At 40.6% G+C, this 19,580-nt stretch overlaps 1 protein-coding gene and 1 long non-coding RNA gene across 2 annotated transcripts; both read left to right on the forward strand.

Annotated features, from left to right (window-relative positions):
* The first annotated feature begins 276 nt into the window (after positions 1–276).
* On the forward strand, positions 277–1,632 carry LOC311044379. Its single transcript, XR_014600681.1, has 4 exons — positions 277–378; positions 499–585; positions 701–771; positions 1,138–1,632. It is a non-coding gene; the product is annotated as an uncharacterized lncRNA (long non-coding RNA).
* Positions 1,633–11,389: 9,757 nt separating this feature from the next.
* LOC311043243 (extracellular calcium-sensing receptor-like) lies at positions 11,390–18,788 on the forward strand (the record flags this gene model as incomplete). The annotated part of the gene is made up of 7 exons (XM_084054419.1): positions 11,390–11,650; positions 12,999–13,274; positions 14,959–15,123; positions 17,348–17,575; positions 17,665–17,683; positions 17,875–18,303; positions 18,478–18,788. 7 exons carry the CDS (start codon positions 11,390–11,392, stop codon positions 18,786–18,788), a joined length of 1,689 nt encoding a protein of 562 aa, XP_083910545.1.
* Between the last annotated feature and the right edge of the window lie 792 nt (positions 18,789–19,580).

Raw genomic sequence — 19,580 nt, forward strand, 5'->3', positions numbered from 1 at the left:
TTTCCCCCTAACAAAGAAAATAAATTCACCATGGGACAATGGCGCTTGGATCGTCAACACATTTCTATAGCTACAGTAATGCTAAAACTGGGCCGTTCACGCCTTATCTGCATGACACACAGACTCGATGCAACTCGATGCAAAACATCTCGGATAGAATTGCCACTAAATTAGGGCTTAAATGCATAACTGGGTGTCTGACATTAAAATGACAACATCACAGTCATGCTTAGAATATTACTTTTATTGACTGTCTAATATATCTCCCTTCTCTCTCTCAGGTGGCGTTCTGGGTTGCTGCTGTGCTTATAATTGTAACTGTCCAACCCTCCCTGTGGAGTATGAGAACACTTTGTGTGTCCAAATTCTCTCTACCAGGTATTAACTAGTCTAATCCATCTGTTTTGTACCAATCTACAAGCAGTTGTGCGATGGAGCATGATACTTTGATTGTGTCTAACCCTTCTCCTTTTCCTTTTAATTTTCTTTCTTTCTCAGATGTTTCTGCTTGTCATTTCCTGCGTCACAGCAGTGGGGATGAAAAGATCGAGGAGCGTCTGTGATGACCAAGCTTATAAAACCATGGTAGGTTTAACATGAGTCTAGAAGTAATGTACAGCATAACAGTATAAAGTAGAGCCTGACTAAAAAAAAAACGGTTCGATTACTTACACACTCTCCCTGTGTCTGTATGTTCCAGACGCAGCGCTGTTTGACCTGGTGAGGGCAGTGACCACATTCAAGAACCTCTTGGACCTCACGTTTTGCAAGGTAAGGGTGTGACTACACAAAATAGCCAATCTACAAGCTCACAGCACGTCACATTTATTTTACCACAAATCCCTGAACCCTCTTGTAATCTGATAGTTGAACATTATGTGAAAATTACAAGTTACATTGTAGGCCTGGTGTTGGTGTGGAAATTTAGTGAGGCATTAGAAGAGGGGAACTGATCAATGTATCAAGGGTTTCTACACACTGAGTTAAATTAACATACATTTCACTATATAAATTGGGGTCTCAGAGATAGACATGCAATTAACAGGGTCTGTAGACCTAATGCATGTTAAATTGGGGGTCCTTATTAAAGTACCAACTCCACCGTTGTCTAATTTATTTCCTTTCTCTCCCTCTCAGTTGGCGTTCGTTGGGTGGCTCACGTGACGCGTTCCACATGAAGGAACTCCATTGGCTTTGGAAGAAGAGGACTAGAAGAGGCGGGCGACAGACACCAGCACACGGAACCCAAAATTGAATTAAATGAACAGTGGCCCATTTTGTATTCATTCCAGTAGCTTTGATATGGCTCTGAGTGTGTGGCATGTTAACTAGAAACACATACACCAGGACAAACTACAGCGGTAACACACGGAACCAAATGGACCCTTACAGGTCTACAACTCTGAGTGTACAAATGGACCATAGATCTCCTATTTTTTAATATTCTTATGCATTTTTTACTTGACATTCTGCTCAATGGGTATGTTTACTTGTTTTGTTACTTTAAGTAGGCTATTGATTACCAGTCTGACTTCACACATATTATTACAGCATTGATACTTTTATGTGGAATACTTTTCTCACTGTCTGCCATTTTAAAGTGATACATTTGTATTTTAGGATTATTATTTCTGTGCCTTCCTTTTCTAATAAATACCATAACAATGGAGTTAATGTCTGTGCTGCATTATTTCATGTAGGCCATGTATTTTCTGCATTATGTCATGTTCTTAGACAAATACTTAGAGATACAGGGGAACTGTGTGATGGTGACCTTATTCTGTATTGGGGGGTCACCTTGTGAGCCCCCCCCCCCCCCCCCCCCCACACACACACAATGTGACCCCCAAAATAAGGGCGGGATGCCCACCTACGTCACAGCCAATCATAGGTGGCTTATTGCACATGCTCAGTAGCATTGCTCGAGGGAGGGGGGATCTCCCCCCTCCCAAATTGTGGAAATCCAGGTTAGGGCTGAAGGTGTGATTTTCTGGCAGCAACCCCAGCAGGGGGTCACGCATACTTAATTTGGTACCATACAGGAGTTTACCGACTCACAAAACTTTGAGTTTTCCGAGTGGAAAACTCTTGTAAATTCTTGTAAATTCTCTGAATTTACATCTCATATTCATCGGTTTTCATAGCCGGAAACCTTGTTTTTTTTGCAGTGCAAATGTCACCAAAGTGCTTCTCTCAGCCTGAAAAGCCTATTTTGACCAATGTTTTTTTTAAGAAACTGAGTGTCAGTTTTGTCATAAGGAAGGCATTTGGGCCCATGTATAGTGCATTGGGATTCTATTTGGGCACTTTTAGGTACAACACACAGTCACCAGCCACTCGGAATGTACTGGGAACAAGTTACAGCCAAATGTCACCAAAGTGCTTCTCTCAGCCTGAAAATGCTATTTAGACCCATGATACTTTTAAGAAAGTGGGTGTCAGATTAGTCACAAGGAAGGCCTTTTGGCTCATGTATTGTGGATTGGGCTTCTATTTGGCCACTTTTAGCCAATTCACACAGTCAGCAGCCACTTAGACTGTACTGGGAACAAGTTACAGTTAAATGTCACCAAAGTGCTTCTTTCAGCCTGAAAAGGCTATTTTGACCAATGATTTTTTAAAGAAAATGAGTGTCAGTTTTGTCATAAGGAAGTTATTTGGGCCCATGTATAGTGCATTGGGATTCTATTTGGGCACTTTTAGGTACAACACACAGTCACCAGCCACTCAGAATGTACTGGGAACAAGTTACAGTTAAACGTCACCAAAGTGCTTCTCTCAGCCTGAAATGGCTACTTTGACCAATGATTTTTTAAAGTAAATGAGTGTCAGTTTTGTCATAAGGAAGGCATTTGGGCTCATGTATAGTGCATTGGGATTCTATTTGGGCACTTTTAGGTACAACACACAGTCACCAGCCACTCAGAATGTACTGGGAACAAGTTACAGTTAAACGTCACCAAAGTGCTTCTCTCAGCCTGAAAAGGCTATTTTGACCAATGATGTTTTTTTAAGAAAATGAGTGTCAGTTTTGTCATAAGGAAGGCATTTGGGCCCATGTATAGTGCATTGGGGTTCTATTTGGGCACTTTTAGGTACAACACACAGTCACCAGCCACTCAGAATGTACTGGGAACAAGTTACAGTTAAACGTCACCAAAGTGCTTCTCTCAGCCTGAAAAGGCTATTTTGACCAATGATTTTTTTTTAAGAAAATGAGTGTCAGTTTTGTCATAAGGAAGGCATTTGGGCCCATGTATAGTGCATTGGGATTCTATTTGGGCACTTTTAGGTACAACACACAGTCACCAGACACTCAGAATGTACTGGGAACAAGTTACAGCCAAATGTCACCAAAGTACTTCTCTCAGCCTGAAAATGCTATTTAGACCCATGATACTTTTAAGAAAGTGGGTGTCAGATTAGTCATAAGGAAGGCCTTTTGGCTCATGTATTGTGGATTGGGCTTCTATTTGGCCACTTTTAGCCAATTCACACAGTCAGCAGCCACTTAGACTGTACTGGGAACAAGTTACAGTTAAATGTCACCAAAGTGCTTCTTTCAGCCTGAAAAGGCTATTTTGACCAATGATTTTTTAAAGAAAATGAGTGTCAGTTTTGTCATAAGGAAGTTATTTGGGCCCATGTATAGTGCATTGGGATTCTATTTGGGCACTTTTAGGTACAACACACAGTCACCAGCCACTCAGAATGTACTGGGAACAAGTTACAGTTAAACGTCACCAAAGTGCTTCTCTCAGCCTGAAATGGCTACTTTGACCAATGATTTTTTTAAGAAAATGAGTGTCAGTTTTGTCATAAGGAAGGCATTTGGGCCCATGTATAGTGCATTGGGATTCTATTTGGGCACTTTTAGGTACAACACACAGTCACCAGCCACTCAGAATGTACTGGGAACAAGTTACAGTTAAACGTCACCAAAGTGCTTCTCTCAGCCTGAAAAGGCTATTTTGACCAATGATTTTTTTAAGAAAATGAGTGTCAGTTTTGTCATAAGGAAGGCATTTGGGCCCATGTATAGTGCATTGGGGTTCTATTTGGGCACTTTTAGGTACAACACACAGTCACCAGCCACTCAGAATGTACTGGGAACAAGTTACAGTTAAACGTCACCAAAGTGCTTCTCTCAGCCTGAAAAGGCTATTTTGACCAATGATTTTTTTTAAGAAAATGAGTGTCAGTTTTGTCATAAGGAAGGCATTTGGGCCCATGTATAGTGCATTGGGATTCTATTTGGGCACTTTTAGGTACAACACACAGTCACCAGCCACTCAGAATGTACTGGGAACAAGTTACAGCCAAATGTCACCAAAGTACTTCTCTCAGCCTGAAAATGCTATTTAGACCCATGATACTTTTAAGAAAGTGGGTGTCAGTTTAGTCATAAGGAAGGCCTTTGGGCTCATGTATTGGGCTTCTATTTGGCCACTTTTAGCCAAGTCACACAGTCACCAGCCACTTAGACTGTACTGGGAACAAGTTACAGTTAAACGTCACCAAAGTGCTTCTCTCAGCCTGAAAAGGCTATTTTGACCAATGATTTTTTTTAAAGAAAATGAGTGTCAGTTTTGTCATAAGGAAGGCATTTGGGCCCATGTATAGTGCATTGGGATTCTATTTGGGCACTTTTACGAACAACACACAGTCACCAGCCACTCAGAATGTACTGGGAACAAGTTACAGTTAAATGTCACCAAAGTGCTTCTCTCAGCCTGAAAAGGCTACTTTGACCAATGATTTTTTAAAGAAAATGAGTGTCAGTTTTGTCATAAGGAAGGCATTTGGGCCCATGTATAGTGCATTGGGGTTCTATTTGGGCACTTTTAGGTACAACACACAGTCACCAGCCACTCAGAATGTACTGGGAACAAGTTACAGTTAAACGCAACCAAAGTGCTTCTCTCAGCCTGAAAATGCTATTTAGACCCATGATACTTTTAAGAAAGTGGGTGTCAGTTTAGTCATAAGGAAGGCCTTTGGGCTCATGTATTGTGGATTGGGCTTCTATTTGGCCACTTTTAACCAAGTCACACAGTCAGCAGCCACTTAGACTGTACTGGGAACAAGTTACAGTGAAACGTCACCAAAGTGCTTCTCTCAGCCTGAAAAGGCTATTTTGACCAATGATTTTTTAAAGAAAATGAGTGTCAGTTTTGTCATAAGGAAGGCATTTGGGCCCATGTATAGTGCATTGGGATTCTTGTTGGGCACTTTTAGGTACAACACACAGTCACCAGCCACTCAGAATGTACTGGGAACAAGTTACAGCCAAATGTCACCAAAGTGCTTTTCTCAGCCTGAAAAGGCTATTTAGACCCATGATACTTTTAAGAAAGTGGGTGTCAGTTTAGTCATAAGGAAGGCCTTTTGGCTCATGTATTGTGGATTGGGCTTCTATTTGGCCACTTTTAGCCAAGTCACACAGTCAGCAGCCACTTAGACTGTACTGGGAACAAGTTACAGTTAAACGTCACCAAAGTGCTTCTCTCAGCCTGAAAAGGCTATTTTGACCAATGATTTTTTTAAGAAAATGAGTGTCAGTTTTGTCATAAGGAAGGCATTTGGGCCCATGTATAGTGTATTGGGATTCTATTTGGGCACTTTCAGGTACAACACACAGTCACCAGCCACTCAGAATGTACTGGGAACAAGTTACAGTTAAACGTCACCAAAGTGCTTCTCTCATCCTGAAAAGGCTATTTTGACCAATGTTTTTTTTAAGAAAATGAGTGTCAGTTTTGTCATAAGGAAGGCATTTGGGCCCATGTATAGTGCATTGGGATTCTATTTGGGCACTTTCAGGTACAACACACAGTCACCAGCCACTCAGAATGTACTGGGAACAAGTTACAGTTAAACGTCACCAAAGTGCTTCTCTCAGCCTGAAAATGCTATTTAGACCCATGATACTTTTAAGAAAGTGGGTGTCAGTTTAGTCATAAGGAAGGCCTTTGGGCTCATGTATTGTGGATTGGGCTTCTATTTGGCCACTTAATAGAATTTAATTACATTTTTTATTAGTGGTATAAATGAAATAGATATAATTGAATTAGTAAACCAGTTCAAAGACAAAAAGTCTACTGACTGGACTGATATAGACATGTCACTAGTTAAAAATATAATAATGCACATAGTAAAACCATTCACCCACAAATGTAATAAATCTTTTCAAACAGGTATGTTTCCAAACAAAATGAAAACTGCAAAAGTAATTCCCATTTTCAAAAACGGAGATAGACATCAATTCAACAACTACAGACCAATTTCCTTACTGTCACAATTTTCCAAAATTATTGAAAAAATATTTGTAAAAAAACTTGACCAGTTTCTAGAAAAACACAACCTTTTGAGCAATCATCAATATGGGTTTAGAGCAAATAGGTCCACTTCAATGGCGGTAACGGAATTAGTGGAGGGAATCTCAACTGCCATTGAAAAAGGGGAATATACGGTGGGAGTATTTATTGATTGCTATTCATGGATAAAAAGTTACCTAGAGGATAGACACCAATATGTCCAATAAATAATGAAAAATCTGGATTAGAAAAAGTCACCTTCGGCGTCCCGCAAGGTTCGGTTCTAGGTCCGAAATTATTTATACTATATGGTATGAGATTTGTAAAGTGTCACCAGTATTAAATGATGTCTGGTTTGCCGATGATACAAACCTTTATCGTTCTGGGAAGAATTTGGAGCAGCTTCTGAATGCAGTGGAAGGGGAATTGATGAAAATAAAGACATGGTTTGACATTAACAAGCTATCATTGAATCTAACTTAAACAAAGTATATAATATTTGGCACTAGAAAAATAAAAAATCAAGCTACAATTAAAATCGGTGGTATGGAAATAGAAAGAGTATATGAAAATACGTTTTTGGGAGTAATAATAGATGATAAACTATGCTGGAAATCACATATAAATAATGTAAAAATAAAAATGTCTAAAACAATTGCAATACTATATAAAAATAAATACATCCTCTGTCAAAAATCACTGTATTTAATATATTGTTCACTCATAGTTCCACACATTACTTACTGTGTGGAGATATGGGGAAATGCATACAAAACGAATACCAACCCTATTTTTATATTACAGAAAAGAGCCATAAGGATAATAAATAGATCCGGATATTATGAACCTACAAATAAACTCTTTATTAAGTATAATACCTTAAAATTCTATGATATAGTAGCACAGAAAACAGTTTTATTAGCATTCAAAGCACAACAGAAACTGCTTCCAAGATGCATTCAGAATATGTTTCAAATCAAAGAAAATCAGTACGAGTTGAGGGGTATACTTATGTTTGGAATCATCACAGCTAGAACAAATATTAAAAAGAGATGTACATCGGTTATGGCAAGAGAAATATGGAATAGTTGTGAAAATGACCTAAAGAAATGCAGTTCTATTTATAAATTCAAGAAAATGTTTAAAGATAATATAGTAGATAAATATACAAAAATATTATAAACCATTACATGTTATTATTTGTAGATGAAAAGACACATTTTGTTTTTGTTTTTGTTTTGTTTTGAGTATTGATTGATGTTTTGTTATTGTTTGTTTTATAATATTATAAGGGTAGGCATTATAAGCTACGGCTTCAGCCTACACGTTTTCGGTCCATGAATTTTATAATTTTCTTCCTTGGAAATGTCAAATGACAAACTCTGTACATGGCTTAATGACCGAAATAAACTATTCATTCATTCATTCTATTCAGCTAAACACGCCAGATGTAAAGAATAAAATGAACCATGCATGTACCCTAGGGAGTTCTCTTTCCTCTTTAGCCACCACGTCCATATACCCCCACATTAAACACCAGAGACCAGAGAGTGAAAAAATCACTCACATAACACTGTAACCCACGGCCCCCATCCGATAATGTCGTTGTTGTAGCTTCTCAACAACGCACCTCAGCAGAGCTGCTGAGTGCAGTTCTAGGTGGTACCATTGTCCTCCAACCAAAAGATAGGTGCTCGATTCTCACAACATACCCCCCCCCCCGAAGAACCTCGACATTGCAAGTTCTTCGCCCTGCTGCCATCACAGCAGAGTGCTACGCTGGCGATTGCGAGAAGATGCGTTGTGGAGCCATCTTAGATCTGGTCGTGAGGCCGACGCGCACTGCGCAGTCATCACAGCGTCTGCGCCGCGAGGTCCTCCCCTTGTAGAAAACCAGGTTGCACTGATGTCCCACGGCTTGCTTCCGTGGCGGTCCCCCTCCTCGCAGGAACACTCACATGGATCCGATCCGGACGTCCTCACAGCCAGGCCCGCTCCCACAGACCGCACAGAAACCCCCCTGGTTCGTTCACTATAGAATCTAGCCAAAAATAGGTACATATCCGCCAGAGTTTTCGGCACCAACTGTCGTGTCTGTACTAGACTGCGGGTTACCAGGCCTAGCTGCTTGGAATAAAGTGGAGAAGACGTCCGGACTCGTTTGATCAGTATTCGATTTATTCAGCAACAAGTACAACAGCATGAGACCCAGGGAGCCCCTCCGTCAGCCTCACGGCGTCGGGAGTGGGACAGTACTGAGTTACATTTTCAGTCAGCCTATATACTGTAGGTAGCTCACACATTCAAAACAGGCGGGTACATTTGTGTGTGTCGGGGTCAGTGAGAACCCCCCCACCAATTGAAGCTGAAGCCCTTTGGAACATCTGCCGACCTAATCTGCAACTGTATGTCAGTCAGGAAGAATGGAGTGAAGACAATGGCCTAGACAATGGCCTGATGTCTTTCGGGTTAACAATGGAGATGTAAATTGGAATTCACAGCTAGCAGAGTGTCCTTGATTTAGCCTATGCAGAGTGCAGACATTTCTATCTGCTTTAGACTTGTGTATAATGTTCATAAATATAAGCAATAAGGGCTAATATACAACAATAGCCACACGCCAAACGCACTGCCTAATATTAAGATACTATACTATATTATATATAGGCTACTGTCAGCTATATAGCGGACATCGTAGCTGTCTTATTAGACACTGTGGGAGAGATACAGAGATACATTTTCACAACAGTTTTAACAAAATATGATCGTTTATACATCTTTATTTGAAATTTATATTAGACGCAAGCCAACAGACTAGTGATGATACCTTTCAAAACGATCGGGTAGAAATAGCGGATTTTACCGCGTTTTTGCGATGTTTGGATGGAAACTGAGGATTTGGTTAACAATGCTAGCAAATGCTAGCTCTAACCTTGTATTTTACTAGCCTACATGTTTATGCATTTATTTCAAATTTACATGTCAATTTCAGCTCTGAAATTTCTGTCAGACATACTCTAGTACAGTATGTGAAGAGTCTAACCGGGCTATAAACGGGAGCCTGGCACGCCGGTCGTGGCTGGCGACGTAGCTGGCAGGCGACGTGCGTCGGGACCTAAGGCCGCTAAGGTCTCTGAGGTTGCGACCTTAACGACCTTGACCATCGAGGTCGCAAATGGATCTCGATGTCCAGACAAACATTCCTCAGTACGACAGCTGTCAGTATAAAGGGTGAAAAGTACAGCTGAGCTAACGACCTTAACAACCTCGACCATCGAGGTCGCAAATGGATCTCGCTGTCCCTCCAGACAGACATTCCTCAGTACGACAGCTGTCAGTATAAAGGGTGAAAAGTACAGCTGAGCTTACACAACCCTGAGGAGCACTAATATTAGTAGTTAATGCTGAGGAGAGGGTTCTGTTCGCTTTCACTCTCTGTACTCTGTTAGTAAGGAAATAAGCATACCAGTGAATTAAGTATGGATTCAGTTCAACCGTACCATCTTTGACACTAGAATATCAGATTGTATTGTATTGAAAGCTGATGAGAATATAGTACTGTATTGTTGCCCATCCCTGAATGGCACTCACATGTTGTTAATTAATTTCAGCATGTTTTGAGCAGATCTCCAGTGACTCAGTGCCCTCATTAGACGTCCAAAAATAAATAATAATTATCTTCCATCATTGCACCTGTTGAGCCGGTGTTTCATCAGCCCTGGACCATATGTCATCAGTAGTAAACACACACCTACCCACCTGGGGATAGTCTGCTGTTGGCACATGATGTGAATAAGCAAAGCTCAGAATAGAGGTTAACATGCACATCTACACCCAAAGGACCACTGAGCTCAAAGCTTTTATAGTGTTTTACCCTTTTACAGATATGATGTACAATTACATGGTTATGTATATGTAAATGTATTATACCAAAATGTATTGTATTGCATTGCATTGCATTGCATTGTATGTATTAGGCTACTGATGTATTGTATCGTATGATATGGTATGGTATGGTATGGTATGGTATGGTATGGTATGATATGGTATGGTATGTATTACTGATGAATTGAGTACAATGGAAACAAGCCCCCTGGGTTTTTTTGTTCCCCTGTGACATACTAAAGTCCAGGGGGTGTACTTGTACATCAAGCCGCCTCATACTACACAAACAGGTAATAGGCTCCTGCCCTCTGGGCCACATGGCCTCCTTCCTCTGCTCAGATTGACGTTGTGAAAGATTACGTAATAAAGGCTATGCGCGTGACATCATCGTACCCGGAAGTTATGCGGGAACGCCTACTGAGTGTCAAAAAACTACTTTCTGGCCTTGACAGCCCATACATCCAAACAGAAAAGTCCTATCTGATTGTATTAAACAATGTTAAACTCACTAACATGGCAGCTTGAATTATCCTCTTAACCTCTTATGTGCAATTTAGAAACAGTTGGTACACAAGACCGCTGAGTGATTTACAACGAGCGCTTCCAAACTCCAGCACTCCATGCTGCTCAATTTTTTGCCACTCAGTCTAGATGAGGTGGCGTGTCCCGGGGGAAAAGTGACGCATGTGCATACTCTCTATAGCACAAGTTGGCACAGGGCACAAAGCACTGTGTATAAAACTGGACAATGGATTTAGAGAAGGGAGGGGGGTTGTTAGACAGAGGAGGACAGTCATGAGGGCTTCTCTAGACACACACCTGCTTTCATACTTGATATTGTTCTCTTCCTTCTCTCCTTCTTCCTTCTCTCCTTTGTCTTCCTCATCTTCCTCTTCTTGTGAGTTACAGGCACAATTTAATCTCAACAGAATCTACAAGCCTGGGGACTTGGTTCTGGGTGCCGTGTTTGATATCCACCTCTCCTCTGTCTTCCCTGATCTGTCTTTCACCTCCGAGCAACAGGACCCCATTTGCTATGAGTGAGTATCACACATACAACAGAAAGCACAGGGATCTTGTTTTGATGTATGGGACCCCACCATTAGTTGATGTTGTATGCTGTAATTCTACAAGGTGGCATTTTGTGTGTTAGTTTCGACATCGATGAGTTCAGATGGGCCCAAACCATGGCTTTTGCCATTACGGAGATAAACAGAAACCCCAGCTTGCTACCCAATGTGACTCTGGGGTATATTCTCTATGATACCTGTTACACGCCTGGAGTTGGATTCCGTGCAGCGTTGTCATTGATCAGTGGGAGAGAGGAGGGGTTTCAACTGGATGAGAGCTGTGTTGGCTCTCCTTCAGTGCTCGGAATTGTGGGTGATCCTTCCTCAGAACATATTATTGCCAAGTCTAGTGTATTAGGTTTGTACAGAGTGCCGCTGGTAAGTTGCTTAATTGAACCCTTACCATCACCTATTGATGATGATGTTATTTGATGGTTTATCATATCGTTGCTGTCGGGCAGAAATCTTGTATCTCTATTGTATATGAATGCCCTACTTCGTCAAACTACAGTAGAGAAAAGTAGCAAAAATAGCCGATCTGCAAGCTCAAAGCGCATCATAATGCGACACGTTTTGAACTTGTAGATTGGCTATGTTTGCTATTTTTGAATTCGAATACTGAAAAGTAACAGTTTTGGACATATGAGGTTTCCACCCAACAGCAACAATATACACCCACTGAGCATTTTTCGGGCTGTTAGACGTCTAAAATACGTCTAACGGCTACACTAAAACCGGGTTATAACTGATCTAAAAATGAAAGTTTTTTAAGCGGCTATAAATAGACCGTCTTCCTTTTAACTGTTGAAATTATGTCTATATATAGACACTTAAAAAACAGCTGAACAAACTTTCACTTTTAGACCAGTTATAGTTTTAGTCTAATAGCCGACTATGGCTCACTGGGCATGATGTACAATGCATATAAAAGCTTGACAGACATATTTAATTGCAGGCAGAGCATGTGAGCGGAGATGGCAGATTTAGAATGTAGGTTTTCATAAGGTCAGTGCAATGAATCTGTGTTCCAGGTTTGATTTAACCCGGACCTAAGAGTAAGACCCTGAGTCAAGCTGAGTCAGTATACAAACACATATAATGTGTTTGTATACTGGGGTTGGGGAGTAAGCAACAAACATACATTTGTTCATTTATTTATCTATGCATGTATTTGCAGCAGTGAGTGTGGCGTTCAGCAGAACAGGCAAAAATCGAGGTGTGCGGTGCAGCGAGTTGAGCAGAGTGACAGGTTGAGTGGAACATGACAACAGCCTCGTCAGTCCTCGCTCCACTCACATGCTTAGCTTGCCGAGGACATTAGTCCCAAAACAAATGTTGTATATTACATAATGTTTTTTTTTTGTTTGTTTTTTCAGATTAGTTCCTATGCCCAGTGCTCCTGTCTGAGTGACCGGAACCAGTACCCTTCCTTCTTTAGAACAATGATAAGTAATACCATCCAGGTGAACTTCTAAGTACTACATCATGTTCCACACACTTGACAAATACCTCCTTCTAGTGAGTGTAATTGATATTGCATACCATCTCTCATTTGCCTTTGTGTATTACTGCTGGAGCCTCAGGTCTCTCTCTGTTGACAGCATCAAAAGAGAATTTCCTTTTCATTGTGGAATCTATGTTGGGTCACTGATTTAGATTAGAAAGAATTTACCACTATGTGAATACTGTAATTTAAGCACTTATCCTTCCATTTTTATCCAATCAGGTGCGAGCTATGCTCCAGATTATGAGACGGTTCGAGTGGACTTGGGTAGGAGTAGTGTTTACGGATGATGTCTATGGCCACGATGCAGCCCACATCATCCAGTCTGAGCTGGCCCAGTCTGGTTGGGGTTGCCTGGCTTACTTGGAGGTTCTGCCCTGGGACCGCGACCCAGCTGAACTCCAGAGGATTGTCTCTATGATGAAGACATCCACAGCTCGTGTGGTCATTGTGTTTGAATATGGGATGCATCTGATTAAACTCATGGACGAGGTTCGGGTTGGGATCCAACGCATAATTATAAGGAATCTGAAATGAGTTATATATACATATATATATATATACATACATACATATATATATATATATATATATATATATATATATATATATATATATATATATATATATATATATATATATATATATATATATATATATATATACACATACATACATACATACATACATACATACATACATACATACATACATACATACATACATACATACATACATATATATAAGGATATACATATGTAAATAGGGATGGTTAAAAAGGTTACATTGCATTGCAATTTAATCACAATTAAATTATAATGCAATGTCATCAGTCTTAGGATCACCAAATTAATTGTGTATTTTTACACTTTCTTCTCTGCACAATAATCAAATAATCAAACCATTCACACATCTCATTGTTAAAACCAAAATGTTATATTGTTAGAATTGTATTAGATTGCATTTGTCTTGATTAGTTTACAGAAGAGTGTATTATTATTATTATTATTATTGATTACAATCAACAGGTGGTAAAGCAGAAGTTGACAGGTCTACAGTTGATAGCTGATTTGAGTTTTATAGAACAGCCAAAGCTCCAGACTCCACACTACATGCCATATGTGAGAGGCACCCTGGGTATTGCAGTCCGCGGTGGAGAGATACCAGGCCTCAAGGACTTCTTGTCGAAAATACGTCCTGAAAATGACCTTGACAACAGCCATGAAAACATCATAGTGAGTCATTTGTATGATTTTGACATTCAAGGTGATCTTTATTGTTGCATCTTGTGTAAAAAGGTACATAAGATCCTGCTCGGACCTTGTAGCAGCATAGGAACAATGATAAAGACAATAAAACAATGATAAAGACGATGATAAAACAATGATAAAGACAATAAAATAATATGATGGAATCAGAATGGGGCGGCAGTGGCTCAGGGGTAGAGTGGCCCCCTAGAGTGAACTGGAAACCGCAAAGTTCCCAGTTCGATCCCAGGCTGGGGGCCTCCCCTAGAGTTAGTGTCGAAGTGTCCTTGAGCAAGACGCTGAACCCCTAATTGCTCCCGATGAGCAGGTTGGTGCCTTGCATGGTTTTCTCTGCCATGTGTGTGTGAATGGGTGAATGTAATGCACAATCTAAGCGCTTTGGATAAAAGCGCTATATAAATGCACCATTCATTTTTTAGAATCAACTTTGTTTTCACATCACAGGTTTACAGGTGTCAATAAGTGTGTTTTTGTGCAAGCTCCATCGTTTTGGTTGTTTTCAGGAAGAGTAAAAGAAAAGAAGTGGGGTGGGCAGGGAGACGAGGAGAAAAGTAAATCAAACAGTAAAGAACACAACACAACACAACACAAATCTAAAATATGTATAGCATAATCCAGCTGGTACTCTACAGTACTGTATGTACATGAGGTTGACATGAAGTGCATAAGGTGGTAGCACATACAAAATATATATTTTAATGGCGGCTTTTTAAAGGGATATTTATGTGTTTATGCAATCGGCTGTCCGCAAAAGATACATTTAGTGTTCAATCAGAATTTTCAATCTGATCTATTTTCAAATATTCACAAGATGATATATATATTTCTGTTTGAATATTATTATTATTTTCCTTCAGGTTAGGCAGTTTTGGGAGCTCACATTTCAGTGTAAATTTTCACCCCTTCCATCAGAGTGGGTGGATGCAGGTGGAAGGGTGTGTACTGGACAAGAGGACCTGGGAACAGCAGACACTACCCTGCTGGATTTTGATCTCAGGCAAGAGTATAATGTTTACAAGGCTGTGTATGCTGTGGCCCATGCCCTCCATGACATGTTGCAATGTGTGCCAGGAAGAGGGCCTTTCACGGGGCACAGCTGTGCCAGTTTTCACACAATACAGCCATGGCAGGTGTGATATTAATAATCAGTTATTAGAGTTTCTAGTTGGATAATTTTGTTCATAATAATGAATATATACGTAATGAAACTGGTACAAAGCATGAAAGATTGATGAAACTATGAATCATGTTCTTATATAGCTGAGAGGGAATTCGTAAAACATTTTTAGATTTTTGGCATGGTGTTAGGTATGGGCATAAGGTTTTCAAAAACTATCGCAAGCAAGTTGAGATCATAGGTCTATGGTTGTATATGGTTGAAAATCCAAATAATTTATAGAAAATATTTTTTCAATGGATTCTGTTACTTTTGGGCATGATAAAAAGCATAATAAAAATCTAGGAAAATATAAGTTGTGAAAAGGCATTATTTTCAAGATGGCGTCCGCGATGGCTGCCAGGAGCTTAAAATAGCTTTAAACTTGGAGGGAATATGTAAAAAATCATCAAGACCGTGCACTTGGTGACAAGCTTTTGATTTTTGCCATGGTGTTAGGTATGGGCATAAGGTTTTCAAAAACATCAAGTTGGGATCGCCCCCTAGTGGTCTGCTTGAAATCATTCCAATATGTGTACGTGTGGAAAAAAGGCAGTGCTTGGCATTTCTGAGATTCCAGCATTTGTGAGATGTGGTGGATTGGGATATCTTTATATGCCTTTCCTGATCCAAAGCCGATCCACAGCTCTGAGAGGCCTAGCTCCTGGAACAGGTTGATGGCCAGCATCACCACATCACTATCCACTGTCCTGAGGTAGGCCTTGGTGTGACCTTGCTCGGCACCATGACGCAAATGGAGCATCATCCGTGTGTCTGCTTCTTCTTGCTGACATGGTGACAAGGCTGCTAGGCTTGTTGCTGAGGCGGACCTTACGGAGTACGTAAGGTGGCCTGGCCTGTTGGTGAATGTGAACAATTTGGCCCTTGGAATGACATCAGATAAGGGTTTGGTGGCTCCATGAACATGGCTTTGCCAATCTTTGGAGCTTCCCTGAGGCCGTTTGAGATCTCAGGGTCCATGAACTCACCAGTGTCTAAGGTGATGAGATCTGGACCCATTTCTTTGAAGGGGTTGACAACTTTATCATCCTTGACAAGATCACATAGCCATTATCAATATGTCCAATAGTAACAGAATCCATTGAAAAAGATTGTCTATCAATTATTTGGATTTCCAACCATATACTGAGTGATAATATTGGAATGATTGCAAGCAGACCACTAGGGGGCGATCCCAACTTGCTTGCGATGGTTTTTGAAAACCTTATGCCCATACCTAACACCATGCCAAAAATCAAGAGCTTGTCACCAAGTGCACAATTTGTATGAGTTTTTACATATTACATATTCCCTCCCAGCTAATAGCCATTTTAAGCTCCCGGCAGCCATCGCGGAAACCAAATGGAAAAATATTTTCTATCAATTATTTGGATTTTCAACCATATACTGACCTATCTAATATTGGAATCATTGCAAACAGACCACTAGGGGGCGATCCCAACTTGCTTGCGATGGTTTTTGAAAACCTTATGCAGCTATGATGTACTGCAGGCAATACTACAGGCAATATACTTATTGCCGGCAGTAAATGTTTACCAGGTTGGCCAAGACTATGTTTTGCCCCCTGTCCGTTCGTGTGTGTGTGTGTGTGTGTGTGTGTGTGTGTGTGTGTGTGTGTGTGTGTGTGTGTGTGTGTGTGTGTGTGTGTGTGTGTGTGTGTGTGTGTGTGTGTGTTCGTGTTCATTTGTCTGTCTGTCCGTCCGTCCGTCCGTCCGTCCGTCCGCCCGCCTGTCTGTGGACAGCTAATCTCCGGCATGACATGAAACTGTGTACACACACTCCCTGGATGCCAGAGCAGAGCCTCTGCCCCAATTTTTTCAGATCGGCGTGTTATAGCGCCACCAGGAGGCCTATTTTTGCAAAACACATTTTTTATATTACTCCTGCAGATGTTGTCCAAACATCACGCAAAGCGGTACTCATTATCTCTATAGTAATGTGCAAAAGCAAAGAAGTTTGGGAAAAAATATAGTTCATGTTTAAATTGTGTTGTAAATACTGCAAGCGTGTAGTTCATACAGCAGTACATAAACAGTCATTGTCAGTGTCACTATAGTGTATCTTGTACACATTACGCTTATTAAAAATCTCTTGCTCTTCATAATTTTCCTCATCATCGCTTCTAGCTTGTGTATTACCTGGAAAAGGTCAACTTCACCACATCATTTGGTGATCATGTATCATTTGATGAGAATGGTGATACTTTACCAATCTGTGATATCATGAACTGGGTGTGGCTCCCTGATGGAAGCACAAAGGTTCACAATGTAGGTATATTCAAGAAGTCAGCCTCCGGAGATGAAGAACTCATCCTTGATGAAGACAGAATCTTCTGGAACTTTGAAACCAACAAGGTCACTTTGGCTTTCTAAAATAATTAATGTTGAGCTCATGACGAGAATGTAATTTAGTTTGGACTGAAATGTATTTATTTCCTCTGTAGCCTTCTAGGTCAGTGTGCAGTGAGAACTGTTCCCCTGGAACCCGTCTAGCCAGGAAGAAAGCGGAACCTGTCTGCTGCTTTGACTGCATTGCTTGCTCTGAGGGAGAGATCAGCAATGAGACTGGTAGGTTTACATTCTGTATGTACAGTAGGTTATCTTTTGGATTACACTGTACTTGTCTGTCCCTTTAATCTTCTCTTCTTTGTTAGATTCTACAGAGTGCACCAGTTGTCCAGAGGACTTCTGGTCCAGTCCCCAGCGTGACCACTGTGTTCCTAAGAGCATGGAGTTCCTCTCCTACCACGAGGGCCTGGGTATCTCCTTGACAACCATCTCATTGCTAGGCACACTTATCTGTGCCATTGTCCTGGGAATCCTCGTCTATCATCGAGACACACCCATGGTACGCGCCAACAACTCAGAACTCAGCTTCCAACTTTTGCTGTCACTCAAACTGTGTTTCCTGTGCTCACTTCTGTTCATTGGCCGTCCCAGACTGTGGACTTGTCAGCTGAGGCATGCAGTATTTGGGATCAGCTTTGTGCTGTGTGTCTCCTGTATCCTGGTAAAGACTATGGTGGTGTTGGCTGTGTTCAAGGCCTCCAAGCCTGGGGGTGCAGACATTATGAAGTTTTTCGGTATTATGCAGCAGAGAGGAACAGTTCTGGCTCTTACTTCCATCCAGGCAATAATCTGCACAGCCTGGCTTGCGTCTGCCTCACCAACTCCTTATAAAAACACACAATACCATAGTGATAAGATAATATATGAGTGTGAAGTAGGATCAACAATTGGTTTTGCAGTGTTACTAGGTTATATTGGTGTATTGGCCCTCCTCAGCTTCGTCTTAGCATTCATGGCAAGGAATCTTCCAGACAACTTCAATGAAGCCAAGTTCATCACTTTCAGCATGTTGATCTTCTGTGCCGTGTGGATAGCCTTCATTCCAGCATATATCAGCTCTCCAGGCAAATATGCAGATGTAGTGGAGGTATTTGCTATTTTAGCATCTAGTTTTGGCCTTTTGGTGGCGCTGTTTGGACCAAAGTGTTATATAATCCTTTTGAAACCTGAGAGAAACACTAAGAAGTCCATCATGGCTCGCAGTGCCATCAAGACGTAGAAAGATAATATAATGTTATGTGTATTATTACATTAATACAATATGGATTTAGTTGATTGTTGATCACCTTGTTAGCAATATATTGGGGTGTCTACCACATTAAACTAAATCCAGTCTGAAATGCAAACATCTATTATCTAATATACCATAAAGAAAGATGGTGAAAAGTTGATTAAAGACTAAGTTTGGTGATTTTAGACCAATATAGACAAGAAAAAATGTGCAAGTCTCATTCCCCTGTGGATCAAAGTACTATATGTAAGAGGCAAATTATGTATAGGTTTAAAAATGTAAGATGTACCCTTTAGCTATTATTGTCAAACAGCATTATTGTTTAAGGCCTCTGGTTTCAATGGGTTGAAGCTGCTTTGTGTGATATTTTCATGGTCAAAAGACTTGAATACAATATTCTCTGTTGAAGGCCATTGATGCACATCTTTTAAAGGCATGTTTTCAACTGCTGGACTAATTCTAAGCTCCCTTGTTGCTCACCCCTCCCATAAGCCTTGCTTCCCACTATGGCAGGTTATTCAGTGCAGGAAAAGCACTTAATTGCACAACAATCATTTACTCTTGTCGTATATTTGGCCATGATCAGGCGGTAAGAAAGTTAGAAAGTGGGTTTGTCCACAGAAATAATTTTATTTCCACAGACGTTGACACCTGCATTGCCAATCCACAGAGTGTGCCTGAATCACAACAACATCACAATATATACAGACAACCATTTCACATAAGACCATCCTCCTAGTCCTTTTTCTGACCACTCAGAAACTGGTTTCTAGGAACAAA

Source organism: Gymnoscopelus microlampas (genome assembly GCF_963454915.1).
Source record: "Gymnoscopelus microlampas genome assembly, chromosome: 4".
Taxonomy (NCBI): Eukaryota; Metazoa; Chordata; class Actinopteri; order Myctophiformes; family Myctophidae; genus Gymnoscopelus; species Gymnoscopelus microlampas.